Raw genomic sequence first — 14,083 nt, 5'->3', positions numbered from 1 at the left:
CAGCGCGTTTGCACTTCGCGGAGCGCGTGGCGATCGAGTGTTCCTGGCGCTTGATAGACCTTCACTGCCTTTTGAAAGGAAAGGGTGCCTTCCTTAGGAGACTGGCGTGGCTTTACTGGATTAGGCGGGACGTTCTTGTCTCCTCGCCATACACGTTATATGGAAACTGGTTTGGAGTCAGTTTTCTTCCAGGTTAAGGACTGTTGCTAAATGGAAACTAATTCCTGTTACAGCACTGCCAACAGGCTAAGCCCGACTTGAGTATCTCTTGCCTTGTGGTAGGAGTGATTGCCAGCGGTGGTGCTTCTGTCCGTGGATGAGCCGAAGCACTTGGAACCATTATTTTGACCTTTTGGGAAACCAAGTGAAAGGTTCCGTTCTAAATGCCCGCAGGTGAATTCTTAGGCAGTGATAAGTGACCGTGTACTGGTGGGCACTTTGTGTGAGCGTGAGCTAGGAATTGCTGGGTGCTTTGTAGACAGGACCTCAGTTCATTGCAAAAGTATGAATCCCATTTTACAGGTGATGATCAGGAATAAATGTAGGCCTCCCAGCAAGTACGTGGCAGACCTATGTCAAAATTAGGTCACTGGTTATAAAACTTGGTTTTCCCCCCTCTACACCATACGTTACCAAATAAAGAATTGTGTAAACAATTAGAAATATGAAGAGTTGGAGATTTTGACAGTTAATAGATTCTGTATAAGATATACTGTCATTAACTTTGTAAGAAAAGTGTTTAACCGACCACGACCAGGTAAAAATGCAGTGCTGAGTTTTGTTACGCTTTGCAACAATAAGTTCCAGTGCCCTTGGAATTCTAGCCTAGGTTCTACAGATAGTGTGGTAGAGGTCCTGTTGTGTTTGTATATTCTAATAGGGAAAGTACTGTTTTGCGTTCTAAAATCCACTTCTGCTGAGGAGTTTTAATGTTATAGAACTTAGGCCGTTTTGGCAGATTTTGCTAAATTGATGGTTTTTACCCTTCGTAAGAAATATTGGTTGGTGAGCCAGCTTTTTGGATTGTTTCCTTATTCTGACATTGCTGCTGGAATGCAACCATTTGAAGTTACGGTATTTTTAGTTAAAGAGGTAAATAATCAATTTTGTGGTTATATTTGATTGTTTCACTTTCTGGTTTCAGTAATTCGTCAAAATGACCAACACAAAGGGAAAGAGGAGAGGCACCCGCTATATGTTCTCTAGGCCTTTTAGAAAACATGGTGAGTAGATTTACCCTCTGAGAGAAATCATATATTTGTGTTCTATTAATAACATTTGTATTGCATTTCATATAATGTATTCTTAATGATATAAATTAACTAGCACCTATCTATTTTGTAATAAGCATGAATTGTATATAGTACTTAAATTGTCAACTAGCAAGATTTTAAAATATACATAACTGTCAAAGATGGTGTGTGTTGAAAACTAGTAAGGTTGTGTATTTTGATTCTTGACTGAATCTTGATACTACTTGTTTGGTTTTTGTTTTTTTAGGAGTTGTTCCTTTGGCCACATACATGCGAATCTACAAGAAAGGTGATATTGTAGACATCAAGGTAAATTATAAAACGGGAAGTAACGAGTTAGAAAAGTTAGACTTAATCTAATATTGGAGCTAAAATACTAGTGTATATGTCACCTGTTGGCTCCTTTTTATCCACCTAAATGGGAAAAATCCATTCCCTGACTAAGCTCATGTAAGAGTATTGAACAGCTAATTTAATTTTACTTTCAAAACCAGTTTTAACAGCCAGTGGAAAAATTAGGGGAAATAATCATGAGAGTTAGTTGAAATGAAAAGGAATACTTTAGTGCAAAATTTAATTATCGATAGAGATAACTATTTTAAAAACAGCAAAAGCTATGTTCTCCTGTGACCAATATTCAAATGTCCTGGCACTCTAAAGCTTAATGATGATTGTCTTTTTGATTGCATAAAGCAATGTGAAAAATGCATTTCACCGGCTCTGAAAGCTTTTGAGTTGCCATTTAAAAGAGAAAAATCTTAAGAGTGTTTTGGATACTTGAATAAAAGTCAGTGTTTAAAAGGAAGGGAAATTGCTGGCATAACATTTATCTCCTTTAAACAGGGAATGGGCACTGTTCAAAAAGGAATGCCCCACAAATGTTACCATGGCAAAACGGGAAGGGTCTACAATGTTACTCAGCATGCGGTTGGCATTGTTGTAAACAAACAAGTCAAGTAAGTAATGTCATTGTTCTTTGTGGCTACTTAGCATTCCCTCATACCCGCTTTTCACTTTGCCGATTTGGACTTATGTCTTTATTGGTCATTCAAGTGGGGCAAAGGAAATATCCTTTTAAAACTCAAGCAAACTGGGTGTTTGTCTTGTATCCTGTCAGAGGAAACAAATTGAAATAGACTTACTGGAGAAAGTCTTACGGGGTTTGGTATTAATTAGTTCTAGTTTTCAGAGTTTAAAAAGTTTAATACGTTGTAAATTTTATTAGTGGTCTATTTTTGGTTAAATTTTCTAGTATTTCAGTGTCTGACGCCTTAACCTATCTGAATAAAATGTTCATGGTTTATTTAATAAACGAAAATACCAAGAGTTTTGAATTTTGGTTACATTTTGTACGAAGCATTTATAAGAATTTCTGCTTTCACTAGGGGCAAGATTCTTGCCAAGAGAATTAATGTTCGTATTGAGCATATTAAGCACTCTAAGAGCCGAGATAGCTTCCTGAAACGGGTAAAGGAAAATGATCAGAAAAAGAAGGAAGCCAAAGAGAAAGGTACCTGGGTTCAACTGAAACGCCAGGTAAGTGCTTGACAAAGGGTTTCCTGACTAGTCTCGGGAATTTTAAAATTTGCTCAGTGATAAGTTTCTTTTATATGAAAGTTAGTGATGTGAAGGAATTGAATACAAATGTGAATTTCATTTGTTTCTGACAGCACTTTGAAATTGAGTTACAGTACTTTACATAATTATTCCCTTGTCTTTTTAATAGCCTGCCCCACCCAGAGAAGCACACTTTGTGAGAACCAATGGAAAGGAGCCTGAGCTGCTGGAACCCATTCCCTATGAATTCATGGCATAAGTGTAAAAAAATAAAAGACCTCTGTAAAAATATTTCTCTTAATTGAGTGTGGCGTCCCCTCCCCCAAAGAAATATTTAAAGAAAACTTTTGTGTCCTAATTCATTGGGTGATGTCTTTCCTGTTCTAATGTAGTGTTTTTTCTTACTGAAAGATGTGAAGTGGTTTATTGTGTGACAAAATATACTTCATCGGTTAGGAAACTGCATGTGTTGCATTACAATGAGCTCAGGGAAAGTTGATTACTCATAATTGCATGATAAATAGCTTATTTTAAGGATCAGGAACTTGCCTTTGAAGCCTGTTACTTAAAAATAGATTGTTCAAAGCGCCCTGTTCTTTGTGAGTTACATACTAGTTGTCAGTTGCTTCCACCTTTCATGGAACAGGACTCAGAAAATTACAGTGTTTGTGTGTAATTTGGAACTAGAATACCTTTTTTTTATTTTAACCAAGGGTAGACATTTATATAGCAGTTAGTATATTGTGTGGCATTCTAAGCACTTTACATATTTACTCAAAAATCTCGTAAGTACTGTTTTGCCCATCTTACGTAAGAGGAAGCTATGGCACAGTTAACTTGCCCAAGGTTACAGGTGCAAAGTGTCAGGCAAAGATTCAAACCCAGGTGATCTGGCTCCATAACCAGGCCTCAATCACTAGTGTTGTGTTCCCTCATTATTGGGAACATTTTAAGGCTACTTTGTATAGTTGGATCATATTTAGGTTATTCTGTGTCCCGGATATCTACTGGGATGTGGCCGGCATCTCCAGTCCCACATAACCATGCTGCCTGCTAGCAGCTTTCTCTGATGGCTGCACCAATACAGTGTCTGTTTAAAATGGAAACCTTGATTTCTCATATTCTCTTCCGCACTAATGGACTCAAGGACAAGAACCTGTTCATTTTTCACAACTTCATTCAGTGCTGTGAATGGGTAAAAACCCAGTGTTGATGGCCTTCAGTTCTCCCGTGAAGTGTGATGGTAATAGATCTGCTGTGGAATCCAGCAAACCTGGTTGAGAAACTCGGTAAATGCCTAACATAACTCAATGGTGGTTAACTGCCCTTAAAGGTTCACATCTAGTGGTAGAGTTGTGTTTGAACGTAATTATATTGGTCAACAGAATTTACCACTATCTCAGAAAACAAGGAAAATCTTACCAATTACATCAGTTGGCATTCCTATTCTGTGTTTATTAGTCTTAGTTGATGACACCACCAGGGGCCCATTTGGAGTCATTTTAAACTGACGTGTTCCTCAATTTGCATATTTTAATATTCTATTTCCTGAATATATTCGTAGCCATTTCTTCCTATCCCCATCTCTTTAGTAGGCACTTTCTCCCTTTGTACTATTACAACTTTAGGGCGTCCCCAATGTTTGTCACCTGACTCTCCTCAAATTTTACCAAGGCTGTCTCTTAGCATTCTAGAAAATTAAGCTTATTCTCTGTCCTTTTTTGTTTATAGTACTTATCACTCATTACCTGATATATTTTGTTGGGGGATCTGAGTTTATCAACTGGTATCAAAAGATTGTTACTAAGTTAGGAAATATTTACTGTTAACCTACTCTGTGAGGGAAAGGAGGTTAAGAGAAGAAAACCATTAACAAGATTCCTGTCCAGGAGGAGCAGTAAGATCCCAAGCCCTGTAATAAAGCAAGGCATAAGTATAAAAGCACAGCGAGGGGGTGAGTGAGTGGCAGGGAGGGCTCTTTTTGCACTGATTGTTCTGGGTCTTGTGTCCTTGCCCTTCCCACTTGCTACTTCCCTGACTTCAATTCATCCTTACTAAAACCAGCAAATTGAATGAGCAACTTTTCCAGTGCCTGCCTGCCTTTCTTAGTTTTAATTCCCCAGTCTCCGAATACTTGCTAATTAAATTTAGACTTTAATTTTACTTTATCTCCCCAAATAGTTGACAGAACCAGCAATTTTTTCTTTTCCAGAGGCTTGTGCCATCATATTTGACTCAGTTCTACCTGGCTCACCTCATTCTGGTTCCACCTTAATGTTCCACATCTGCCACTGTAAGTTCTTTCTGGGTGATCTAAGTCAGTGGTTCACAAAATGCAGTTTCCCTGTTGGCAGCATCAACATCTGGAAACATTAAACACGAAGACCTACCCAGAACGACTGAATCAAACAAGGGGTGGGGCCCAGCACTGTTTTAACAAGCTCTGGGTGATTAAGATGCATGTTCAAGTTTGAGAACCACCAATTTATGTCTTAGCAATTTCAAAGACACTTGAGATTCAAATTTCAGATCCTAGTTTCTCAAGCTCTAGATCTATTTCCAGCTCCCTGTTGGGCAACTCTATCTGGATGTCCCACAAATAGATTAGCAAGGTTCTGTGAGTGAAGGATGAACCAATTGAAATCCCTGAGCTCTTGAGTAATGCGAGTGCATATTATGTGCCTGCCTTGAAATGTAGGTCCTTTTAAATAACGACAGTCACAGGTGGTGAATTTATAAATTCCTTGCTATACAGTTTTCTTAAACTTGAGAACGAAGTAAAGTATTCTAACTAGAACTTTTCACCCTGTTCTTAATAAGAGCTATGATCATAAGTGAGGTCATGACCTCTTGAACTGTTAATTCTTTTGATCTAGCCAGGTATGTTTTAAAAGGTCTGTTTTTAGTTGAACCCAATCCCAAGGGTTGAATAAAACTCTAAAGTCCTCTGAATGTTGCAAAAAAACACATCTGTATTCCCACTAGTGTGGGTTAGTGTTTTCTCTGCTAGCATGAGAAATGCCAAAATGTAAACAATTGTTAAAGTACAAACAAGGTGAATAATTTATTGAGTAAAAGAAATAATTGAATTTGGTTTATTGGATGTTTATCGCATACTTACTTCATCCTAGCCCCATTTCAAGGGAAAACAATGCAAACACCATCACAACATCTGTTAGATCTGTTTGTCCTCATGCCAACACCATCACAACATCTTGTTAGACAAGTCACTTGGTTATGAGTAATAACTGTGAGGCAGCACCTGCAGCTGTTACTGCTGAGCTGGCAGGAGTACCACGGAGTGGATAAGCTGCCTACTCAAGGTTCTGTGTTGTGATTCAAACGATGAAAGTGCCTGGTGATTAGCAGGCCATCTCACAAAGCTCGACATGGAAGTGACACAGAAAATGTTCTCTCACACTTTCCTGGCAAGGTTAGAATTTATGGAAGTTCGGAAGAAATGCAATGGGGGTACTGTACTGTCTAGAAAAGGAGGTGATGGCTTAGCTGAAGTGAAGATATGGTTGCATTTTTTTACTCCTAAGCTGAGAGGTTTCGATGAATTGCTCATGGGAAATAAGTGAACAGTGCTTTGTCATTCCGTTGACCAGACCAGTGCTCGCCATCCTGCTTTCCACACCAGCGGACAGCGCTGAGTAACTGCGCTGAGTAACTGCTATGGGGACGTCTGTGAAGGCAGGTGGGAGGGTCTCACACTTCGCCGTCCCCTCTTAGCAAATGTTTGATACTAGAACGCTGTTCTTTGTGTGTTTTTTTTTTTAAGGTTTTATTGGGGAAGGGGAACAGGACTTTACTGGGGAACTGTGTGTACTTCCAGGCCTTTTTTCCAAATCAAGTTGTCCTTTCACTCTTAGTTGTGGAAGGCACAGCTCAGCTCCAGGTCCAGTTGCCGTTCTCCAGTTGCAGGGGGCACAGCCCACCATCCCTTGCGGGACTCGAGGAATTGAACCAGCAACCCCATGGCCGAGAGCCCACTGGCCCACGCGGGAATCGAACCGGCAGCCTTAGGAGTTAGGAGCACGGAGTTCCAACCACCTGAGCCACCAGGCAGGCCCCTTTGTGTTCTTTACCAGCACTTGACAGACAGCCTTACAGAGAGAAGATTTGAAGTAATTTTGACTTGAAATACGGGGGAGCTAATAGAGGGCAGAAATGTAATTCCTATTCCAGGGAAAGTACCAAAAAGCCATCTCTGAGTCTCCACTAAGAGCAATATCAAGGATTTAGGACACACAGGAAAGGTAACTGAACTGGGGGATATGGTGATGGGAAGGATATTGAACTAAAGGACCCTTGGCAAAGTTTTGCCACAGGGCTAGAAATCACGCTTACCTGGCTGGTAAAGGGTTAACTTCCCAAGCCTCATGATGTTTGCATATTATCAAATTCTGTCCTTCACACTCACTCCAAACACCCACAGATACCCATATCTGTGCCTACGCATTTCCATTATCTTTCTAAAACGACTTGAGTATGCTTGATAGGTTGATGGCACCAGTTTTACATAACTGGACACAAAGAGATCCAAATAGAAGACAAGCAGCAACAGTTCATGCAAGGCTATAATTCCACTGTTTGGTAGTATATTGCCTGCATTAAAAGGTCATGGATTATCTTGTGTATTTGCAAATGCAAAAAGCTTTCCAAGCAGAATGGAATAAAATTTTGAGCTCTCAGCAAAGGCTCAGTATAAATGCAAGATTCTGCCAAGAAAGGTCTCTTCCCTTGAAAATTAGGCATTTAAACCCCAGGGAAGAAGGGTATTTGTGGCACATCCTATTGACAGCTGCTCAAGAGATCCCTTTTCTAGCCCCTGATTTTTAATGTGGTAGCAATGTGTCTGTTCAGGCTAGACTTGCTAACCCCACTCGTCTTTGCTAGATGCTTGGATAAACTCTGCAGCTTCTCAGTTCTGTCCATTGAGATGTAAGAGAAAGTTTGACGGAGTTCTGCTGAGAATTTTATTTCATAATAAAAAGGAACAAAGGGAGCGAGTCCCTCCCTCCCCTCCTGCTTGGATGAGGACCTGGTATTTGGTGAAGCAGGAACCATTTTGTATTCAAGGAGAGGCCAGGAGAATGTGAGACAACAACCCAGACCCCATCACTGAACTGCTCAGGGACCCTGGAACCTAATCGTTTCAAGGATGTTTTATAAATATTAACTATCTCTATGGTGCCGACTCCCCGTCAGGGAAGGTCTTGGTGCCTTGCTTCCCATCTTTCAGGTTAACTGAGAGGGCTGCCTTGTGAACAGCTAAAAGTCGGTGTAACTGAAATATGGCGGTTCAGCTCAGGACATGTCCTGGGACACTTGCTCCTGAGAGCAGGTTGCTCTCTAAACCAGAGTATTGGGATAATGGTTACACACGTGATTTCTGTCTTCCAGTTCACACAGTGGAGACCCCATTCATTTGTTCATTCAGAAAGGGAACATTTGTTGAGGATCTTGCTAAGTCCCACGTACCACTATGTGCTGGGTACTAAAGACACATGCTGCCCTCCCGGAGACATGTGAAACAAATGTTCCATCAGAAAGTAGTGACAGGTGAGTGCTGCCAGCGGTGCCCTGAGTGAGTAACTGGGAGAAGGTGTGGATGGCAGCAGTGTTCAGAGGAAGCTTCCAAGGAAGGAACAAGTCAACTAGTCACCATCTATTCGTTCTGGATTATTCAGGATCCTTCCATTGAGAAGTGAACAGTAGGGGTGGAGAGGAGGAGACACGGAGAAACACAGGCAGTAGAAATGACGGCACTTGGCAGTGAGAGCTTGGCGTGTAGGATGACTGAGCTCGCTGGGGTACTGGGTGGGTAGAGGCACATCAACCCTTGTGGTCAATTTAACAGTGGACCCCATCCTCTACCCCTTTCTGCATCCCAGCCCTCACCATGCCTGCAGCTCCCTCCACCAAGGAGGGAGTGTACTTCCCCACCCCTTGAATTTGGGCTTGTGGTGTGATTTGCTTTGGCCCCATTGCCAACAGGGCTAATAGGTTCCACCTCTTAGCCTAAGTCTCAAGAGGCCTTTTCCACTTCCAGTCATTCTCTTGGAAGGAATCCTTCTGAGCCCCCAAAGAACAAGCGTTGGCCAGCCTGCTGGATAAATGGACACACATGACTCAGTCACTGTTCCTCCCCCTCACAGCCACCTGCCAGCTCTGGAGGTGCATGAGAAAGACCACTGAGCCTAGAGTAGGAAAACCCCCACTGTCCTTAAGACTTGAAAGCTAATGTGAGGCATCACTGTTTTAAGCCAATTGGTTCTGTGCAGTTTGTCATGCAGCAAAGCTAACTGATTCAACGGGGACAGAGGAAGGGGTGAGTAACGATGGGGCTGGCTAACATGCGACTGGACAAGAGACTGGAACGCAGGAAGTCTTCTAACCTGCAAGGGGAACATCCCAGGCTGCCTTGCCATGGTGGGCCTTGAAACCCAGACCTAAACTCCACTTGTCACCTGGAAGTCAGTACTTGACTAGTGAAGCACATGCAGGACTCTGGTATACAGGTCAGTACCAGTGATGGAGATTTAGTCCAGAGCCACAGCTCCCAGCCCATGGAAGGCTTATTGAATGGCCACTAATGAGTCAACCAGTGCCAGCTGTGCTGCAAACAGCTACTGCCTGGGGGCCTCCACAGGGCTGGAGGCAGGTCTCCGAGACTGCGGTTACCTTACGCTGGTAGGACTCTGGGCTCGTGGGCCCTCCCTCCCTCCCTTTTCCTCTATTAATGTCACTCCTCAGCCCTCTTTGAAAATATAAAGGGCAACCTTCGACAGGAATTCTTCCTCCCATTGTTGCAGAACCATGCAACTCATTTCACTTTTTCCTTCCTTTCGTTCCCCAGCTCCTAACTCTGATCTCAGGTTCACCCACTAGTGTAGAGACCTAGTGTCGCCTCCGCGGGTGGAGGGGGTCGCCGGGGCTCTGCAGGCACAGCTCAGCGGGAGGCCTCCCCTGCGCTCTCGGGACGGTGGCCGCGTTTCCAGGGCCGGGGACCCCGGAGCCACGCAGATCCCGGGCAGAGCGCGTCAGGTGGCGAGGTGGTGCAACCGCCCGCGGCGACTGTCCCCCGCTTTCCTGCCCCCGCCCCCGCCCGCCGCCGGCGGGAGGGCGGGGAAGGGGCGGAGCCCGAGGCAGCTGCGCTGCGCCCCCGCGCGCCGGGCCCTTTAAAAGCCGCCGGCGGTGACAGCTCGGCGGTCCGCGCGCTCCCAGCTCCGCAGCGGCTCCCGCTCCGCCGAGGCCCGGGTGGGGAGCGGCCGCCCAGCATGTCCGGGCACTTCCTGCTCGCGCCCATCCCCGAGTCCTCCTCCGACTACCTCCTGCCCAGGGACATCAAACTGGCCGTGCTGGGCGCCAGCCGCGTGGGCAAGAGTGGTGAGTGCCGCGGGGGCCGCGCGGGGGCCGCCCACCCGGGCCAGGCGGGGGCCGCGGAGGCTGGGGAGAGCCGGGCTCGGGTCCGGGAGGGGGGCAGCGCGCAGGGACGGAGCCGGCGGATTCCCGGCCGCCGCGGCAGGTCGCGTACCTGCAGTGTCCCGGCCGCCAGGGGCGCGGGGGCTGCGACGGAGTCCGGCGCGTCCCCCCATCCTCGTTCCCGAGAGGGTCCGGGTGTGACGCTCTTGTCCGAGTCCTTCAGCCGATTTTCCTATTTCCTTTGCAGCGATGATCGTGCGCTTCCTGACCAAGAGATTCATTGGCGATTATGAACCGAATACAGGTTAGAATAATTCCGTGTCCCCGCTTTGTGGCTGCATGCTCCGATTTCCTTTTCTCCGTCGAGACTGTAAGAATTTAAAAGCACACTCTCCTTCATTCTCCAGGCAAGTTGTACTCACGGCTTGTCTCCGTCGAGGGAGACCAGCTCTCCTTGCAGATCCAGGACACCCCCGGGGGAATCCAGGTAAGGACTGGCGAGACCCGGGGGCGGGGGACATGTCTAAACACGCATGCTGTGCATTGAGACGGAGGATGGGCGGTGCCGGCCAGCCAGGGGGCTGCTAGAAACCGTCCCGGGGGTGGGGGGCGCGGAGGCGGGGCAGCTTCCTCCTCGGCTCTTTGCTTGTTTCTAGCTGTTAGGGCATCACTACTGGATGCGTCTCCCCACTTATTTCAGAGCTCGGCCACGGAACCCTTAACCAGACTGTTGGGGTGGGATGGAGGGTCTTCTCTTCCGGCAAGGACTGCAAAAGTGCTTCTGTTATAAGCTCTTCCCTCAAGTCAGTAATTGCAGTCAGACCATCTTTTGGCCACTGGTCAGGAATGTAACTTGACTAACAAGTTACTAATTGCTCTCCCTTCTAGGGAGGAAAAGGTCTTGTGGAAGAACAGAAAGAAGGAATTTGTGTCTGTAACATTCTCAAGAAGGACATGCTAAAAATATTTTTATGGGTTTTGGGAACAGATGTTTATCTTGGCTTATTTTCAAAGTTTTGTTTATTCTGAGTTAGTTCCCTAAAAATTGCGACATTCTGATTTAAAAGTTCTCATTGAAGTCATGCTTCCGTCAGCCACTGTTTATCACCAACTACCGGCTAAGCAAGGGGGTTCAAAGTAATGCCCTGGCGACAACTAATAGAATCATCCAGGTAGGGAACGAGCCTGAGCATTGATCTTTCTGTATCAAAAGCCTCCTTCTGCAGAAGGTGGGCAGAATCTGAGAACTATATTTAGTGATTTCTTGTTCAAAGGTTTTTCAAGGGCTACTCTGATGTTATTTTGGGTCCTTCTGCTAAGGCTTCCTTGATCCAAGGCTCCCTTTGCTCTCTCAGGTCCAAGATAACCTCACCCAAGTGGCCGACTGCCTGTCCAAATGTGTGCAGTGGGCAGAGGGCTTTCTGCTGGTCTACTCCATCACAGACTACGACAGCTACCTGTCCATCCGCCCCCTTTACCAGCATATCCGGGAGGCCCACCCTGACGCGAAGGCCCCTGTCATCATCGTGGGCAACAAGGGGGACCTTCTGCACGCCAGGCAGGTGCAGACAGATGACGGCATTCACCTAGCCAACGAGCTGGGCAGCCTATTCCTTGAAATTTCCACCAGTGAAAACTACCAGGACGTCTGTGATGTGTTTCAGCATCTCTGCAAAGAAGTGAGCAAGCTGCACAGCCTCAGTGGGGAGAGGAGAAGGGCCTCCATCATTCCTCGGCCGCGTTCTCCCAATATGCAGGACCTGAAGAGGCGTTTCAAGCAGGCTCTGTCTCCCAAAGCCAAAGCCCCCTCTGCACTAGGGTAAATCCATCTCAGACAGACCGGCTCCTTTCTATTATGCATTTGTGCAGCTGAGAAGACTGGGGGTCTCCCTTTTTAATCATACATTCAGAGTTTATTTTTATACAGACTATTGGTTTGTAAGTGTGTGGGTTAATTCAGTGATTGCCTAGAAGTTCGTTTTTTAATAAAATATTTTTTTTGTACTGTAACTGCTAGCCACTTTTCCATTAAAGGCAAAAAGGCAACATTGCTCCTTGTTTCTTAAATGTCTTTTTATAGAAATCATACTTGCACCAGAGCCCAGAACGGCTCCATGTTTGCCCTCAGTCTGAACTCTGATTGGTGTCTCAGGTTGGGAGGGGTTTAAGTAGAGGGAATCTGTGGTGGGAGAAAAGAAAGTATGTGGGGGAGGAAAGAGATCTGAATAACTGCAGGATGTCTTTAATTAGAGCTCTTTGCCACAGGCATGAAATTGACATCATGTGATTTTCTAGGGAAGGAGTTCATTGCCTACAGAGCTAAACAATTGCGAACATAAAAAATTATTATTTATTGGTGCAAATGGAAGTTTATCCTCTCCACCCTTATTAAAAGAAACAAAAACCCCTTTTCCTGTATTCCTTATGTCAGTAAGTGCACTTTAACACGCAGGAGTTGCCTGAAAATCCTCCTTTTCTCTGCCTCCCCGAGCGTCACATTCAGTAGGGTATCTGACCTGTCAATTTTCTTTCTGATTTTTCTCTAAAGCATCACTCTGCCTTACTTTAGTCCTTTGCAGCTCTTGCCTAGACGGGCAAGCAAGAGTCTAGGTCAGACTGGTGTCTTGGCTTCTGGAATGACACCTCTCTTCATACCAGGACAACTGCTAAAACCAACCCTAACCATTTTATTTCCATGGTTGAAAAATTGAAGCTGGTTTCCCCTTATTTACTGGATAAGATATAAATGAGACATGGCATCAAATTAGTCTTCACCACCTCTCCAGCCTCATCATCACCTTCTGCCGAAACACACACACACACATACACACTTGACAGACAGTCTGCCTTTCTCAGTAAATACAAGGCTCTTCCACGTCTCCCTGTCTTGGCACAAACTATTCCCTCTGCCTTGAATATGTTTCCCTCTCCTCCACCTAAAGGATGGCTAACTAATCTTCCAAGACCCAAGTCACATGCTGCATTCAGCTTCTGGGTGCCTTCTCTGAGTTTTCCTCTATTCCTGTAGCATTTGTGTTATAACCCAACCATGTCATGTAGCTATTGGTCACCCCCTTTGGAAGGAGCGCTGCTTGAGGGCAGTAACTGAATTTTATGGTTTCGTATTCCAAGCTTCTAGCCCAGTGCTTACACATGGAGCGGTAGGTTTTCAGTAAATATTTGATGAATAAATGAGTGAATGCATTATTTATTGGTGTCAAGGGACAATGATGGGAGATTACAATGACACAAATTGTCACTTCTGCAGAACAAGGACAGAAGATATTCTGACTAAAGATTGTTAGCAGTGACAGAAAGTGACACATGCAGCTTCTGGCCATTGCAGACCATTACCCTTTCTTCCAAGGACACCTCTGTCCAGACCTGTGAGGGTCATACCATTCTTCCCTATGGTTGAGGGGCACCTACCTATGCAAAATGGCATGAAAGCTTAAGAAAAACGGAAAATTTGTGTCTAAAGGAGTGGCCAAATATCTAAGGAAAAATATTATTTTAGATTCCATGATTTTTTTAAAAAGTGCCGGAATCTCCTTGCTCGTTTGCATACATTCAGAACAAGAGTTCTTTCTATCATTGTCCATCCATGCTTCCTACCACACATCTTAACGTTGTAGGTGTGGACACAAGAAGAACAACCGGTCCTCTTAGTTGTGGTCGTGTCCCAGCATGCCCAGGTTGCCACCCAGCGCCAGGGCTCCTCTGCCCTAAAGGAATAGAGATCAAATATTTCCATGGACAAAGGCTAAACGGTAACGTGACTGCTAAAGAACAATACAAGAGATGTCCCAAAGCTGCCTCTAATGGATTTCCAAGTGAGGACA

General features: G+C 44.8%; 2 protein-coding genes across 4 annotated transcripts in view; both read left to right on the top strand.

Moving 5' to 3' along the window:
* Positions 1 to 5,902, top strand: part of RPL21 (ribosomal protein L21) — a 46,968-nt gene extending 41,066 nt beyond the window's left edge. For 2 of the 3 annotated variants that reach the window (XM_081045645.1, XM_081045643.1), the window contains exons 2-6: positions 1,145 to 1,223; positions 1,501 to 1,562; positions 2,097 to 2,209; positions 2,639 to 2,789; positions 2,980 to 5,883. In XM_081045645.1, the coding sequence (XP_080901771.1) occupies positions 1,157 to 1,223; positions 1,501 to 1,562; positions 2,097 to 2,209; positions 2,639 to 2,789; positions 2,980 to 3,069 (483 nt within the window). In that variant the 5' untranslated portion in view covers positions 1,145 to 1,156 and the 3' untranslated portion in view covers positions 3,070 to 5,883. Of the gene's footprint in view, positions 1 to 1,144; positions 1,224 to 1,500; positions 1,563 to 2,096; positions 2,210 to 2,638; positions 2,790 to 2,979 lie in introns of all 3 variants that reach the window. The other variant, XM_081045644.1, reaches the window with a different exon arrangement.
* Positions 5,903 to 10,018: 4,116 nt separating this feature from the next.
* On the top strand, positions 10,019 to 12,291 carry RASL11A (RAS like family 11 member A). Its single transcript, XM_081045990.1, has 4 exons — positions 10,019 to 10,205; positions 10,489 to 10,545; positions 10,649 to 10,728; positions 11,597 to 12,291. Exons 1-4 carry the CDS (start codon positions 10,097 to 10,099, stop codon positions 12,062 to 12,064), a joined length of 714 nt encoding a protein of 237 aa, XP_080902116.1. The 5' UTR covers positions 10,019 to 10,096; the 3' UTR covers positions 12,065 to 12,291.
* Positions 12,292 to 14,083: the final 1,792 nt, after the last annotated feature.

The sequence above is a fragment of the Rhinolophus hipposideros genome, assembly GCF_964194185.1.
Source record: "Rhinolophus hipposideros genome assembly, chromosome: 4".
NCBI lineage: Eukaryota > Metazoa > Chordata > Mammalia > Chiroptera > Rhinolophidae > Rhinolophus > Rhinolophus hipposideros.
Note: the sequence above shows the minus strand (reverse complement) of the source record. Positions and strands in the feature narration are given on the sequence as shown.

Bases quoted from the DNA above. Each gene is read 5' to 3' on its own strand.
- RASL11A (XM_081045990.1), top strand. From the start codon at position 10,097: ATGTCCGGGCACTTCCTGCTCGCGCCCATCCCCGAGTCCTCCTCCGAC. The intron at 10,206-10,488 runs GTGAGTGCCGCG...TTTCCTTTGCAG, and splicing joins CAGCCGCGTGGGCAAGAGTG to CGATGATCGTGCGCTTCCTG. The intron at 10,729-11,596 runs GTAAGGACTGGC...TTGCTCTCTCAG, and splicing joins ACACCCCCGGGGGAATCCAG to GTCCAAGATAACCTCACCCA.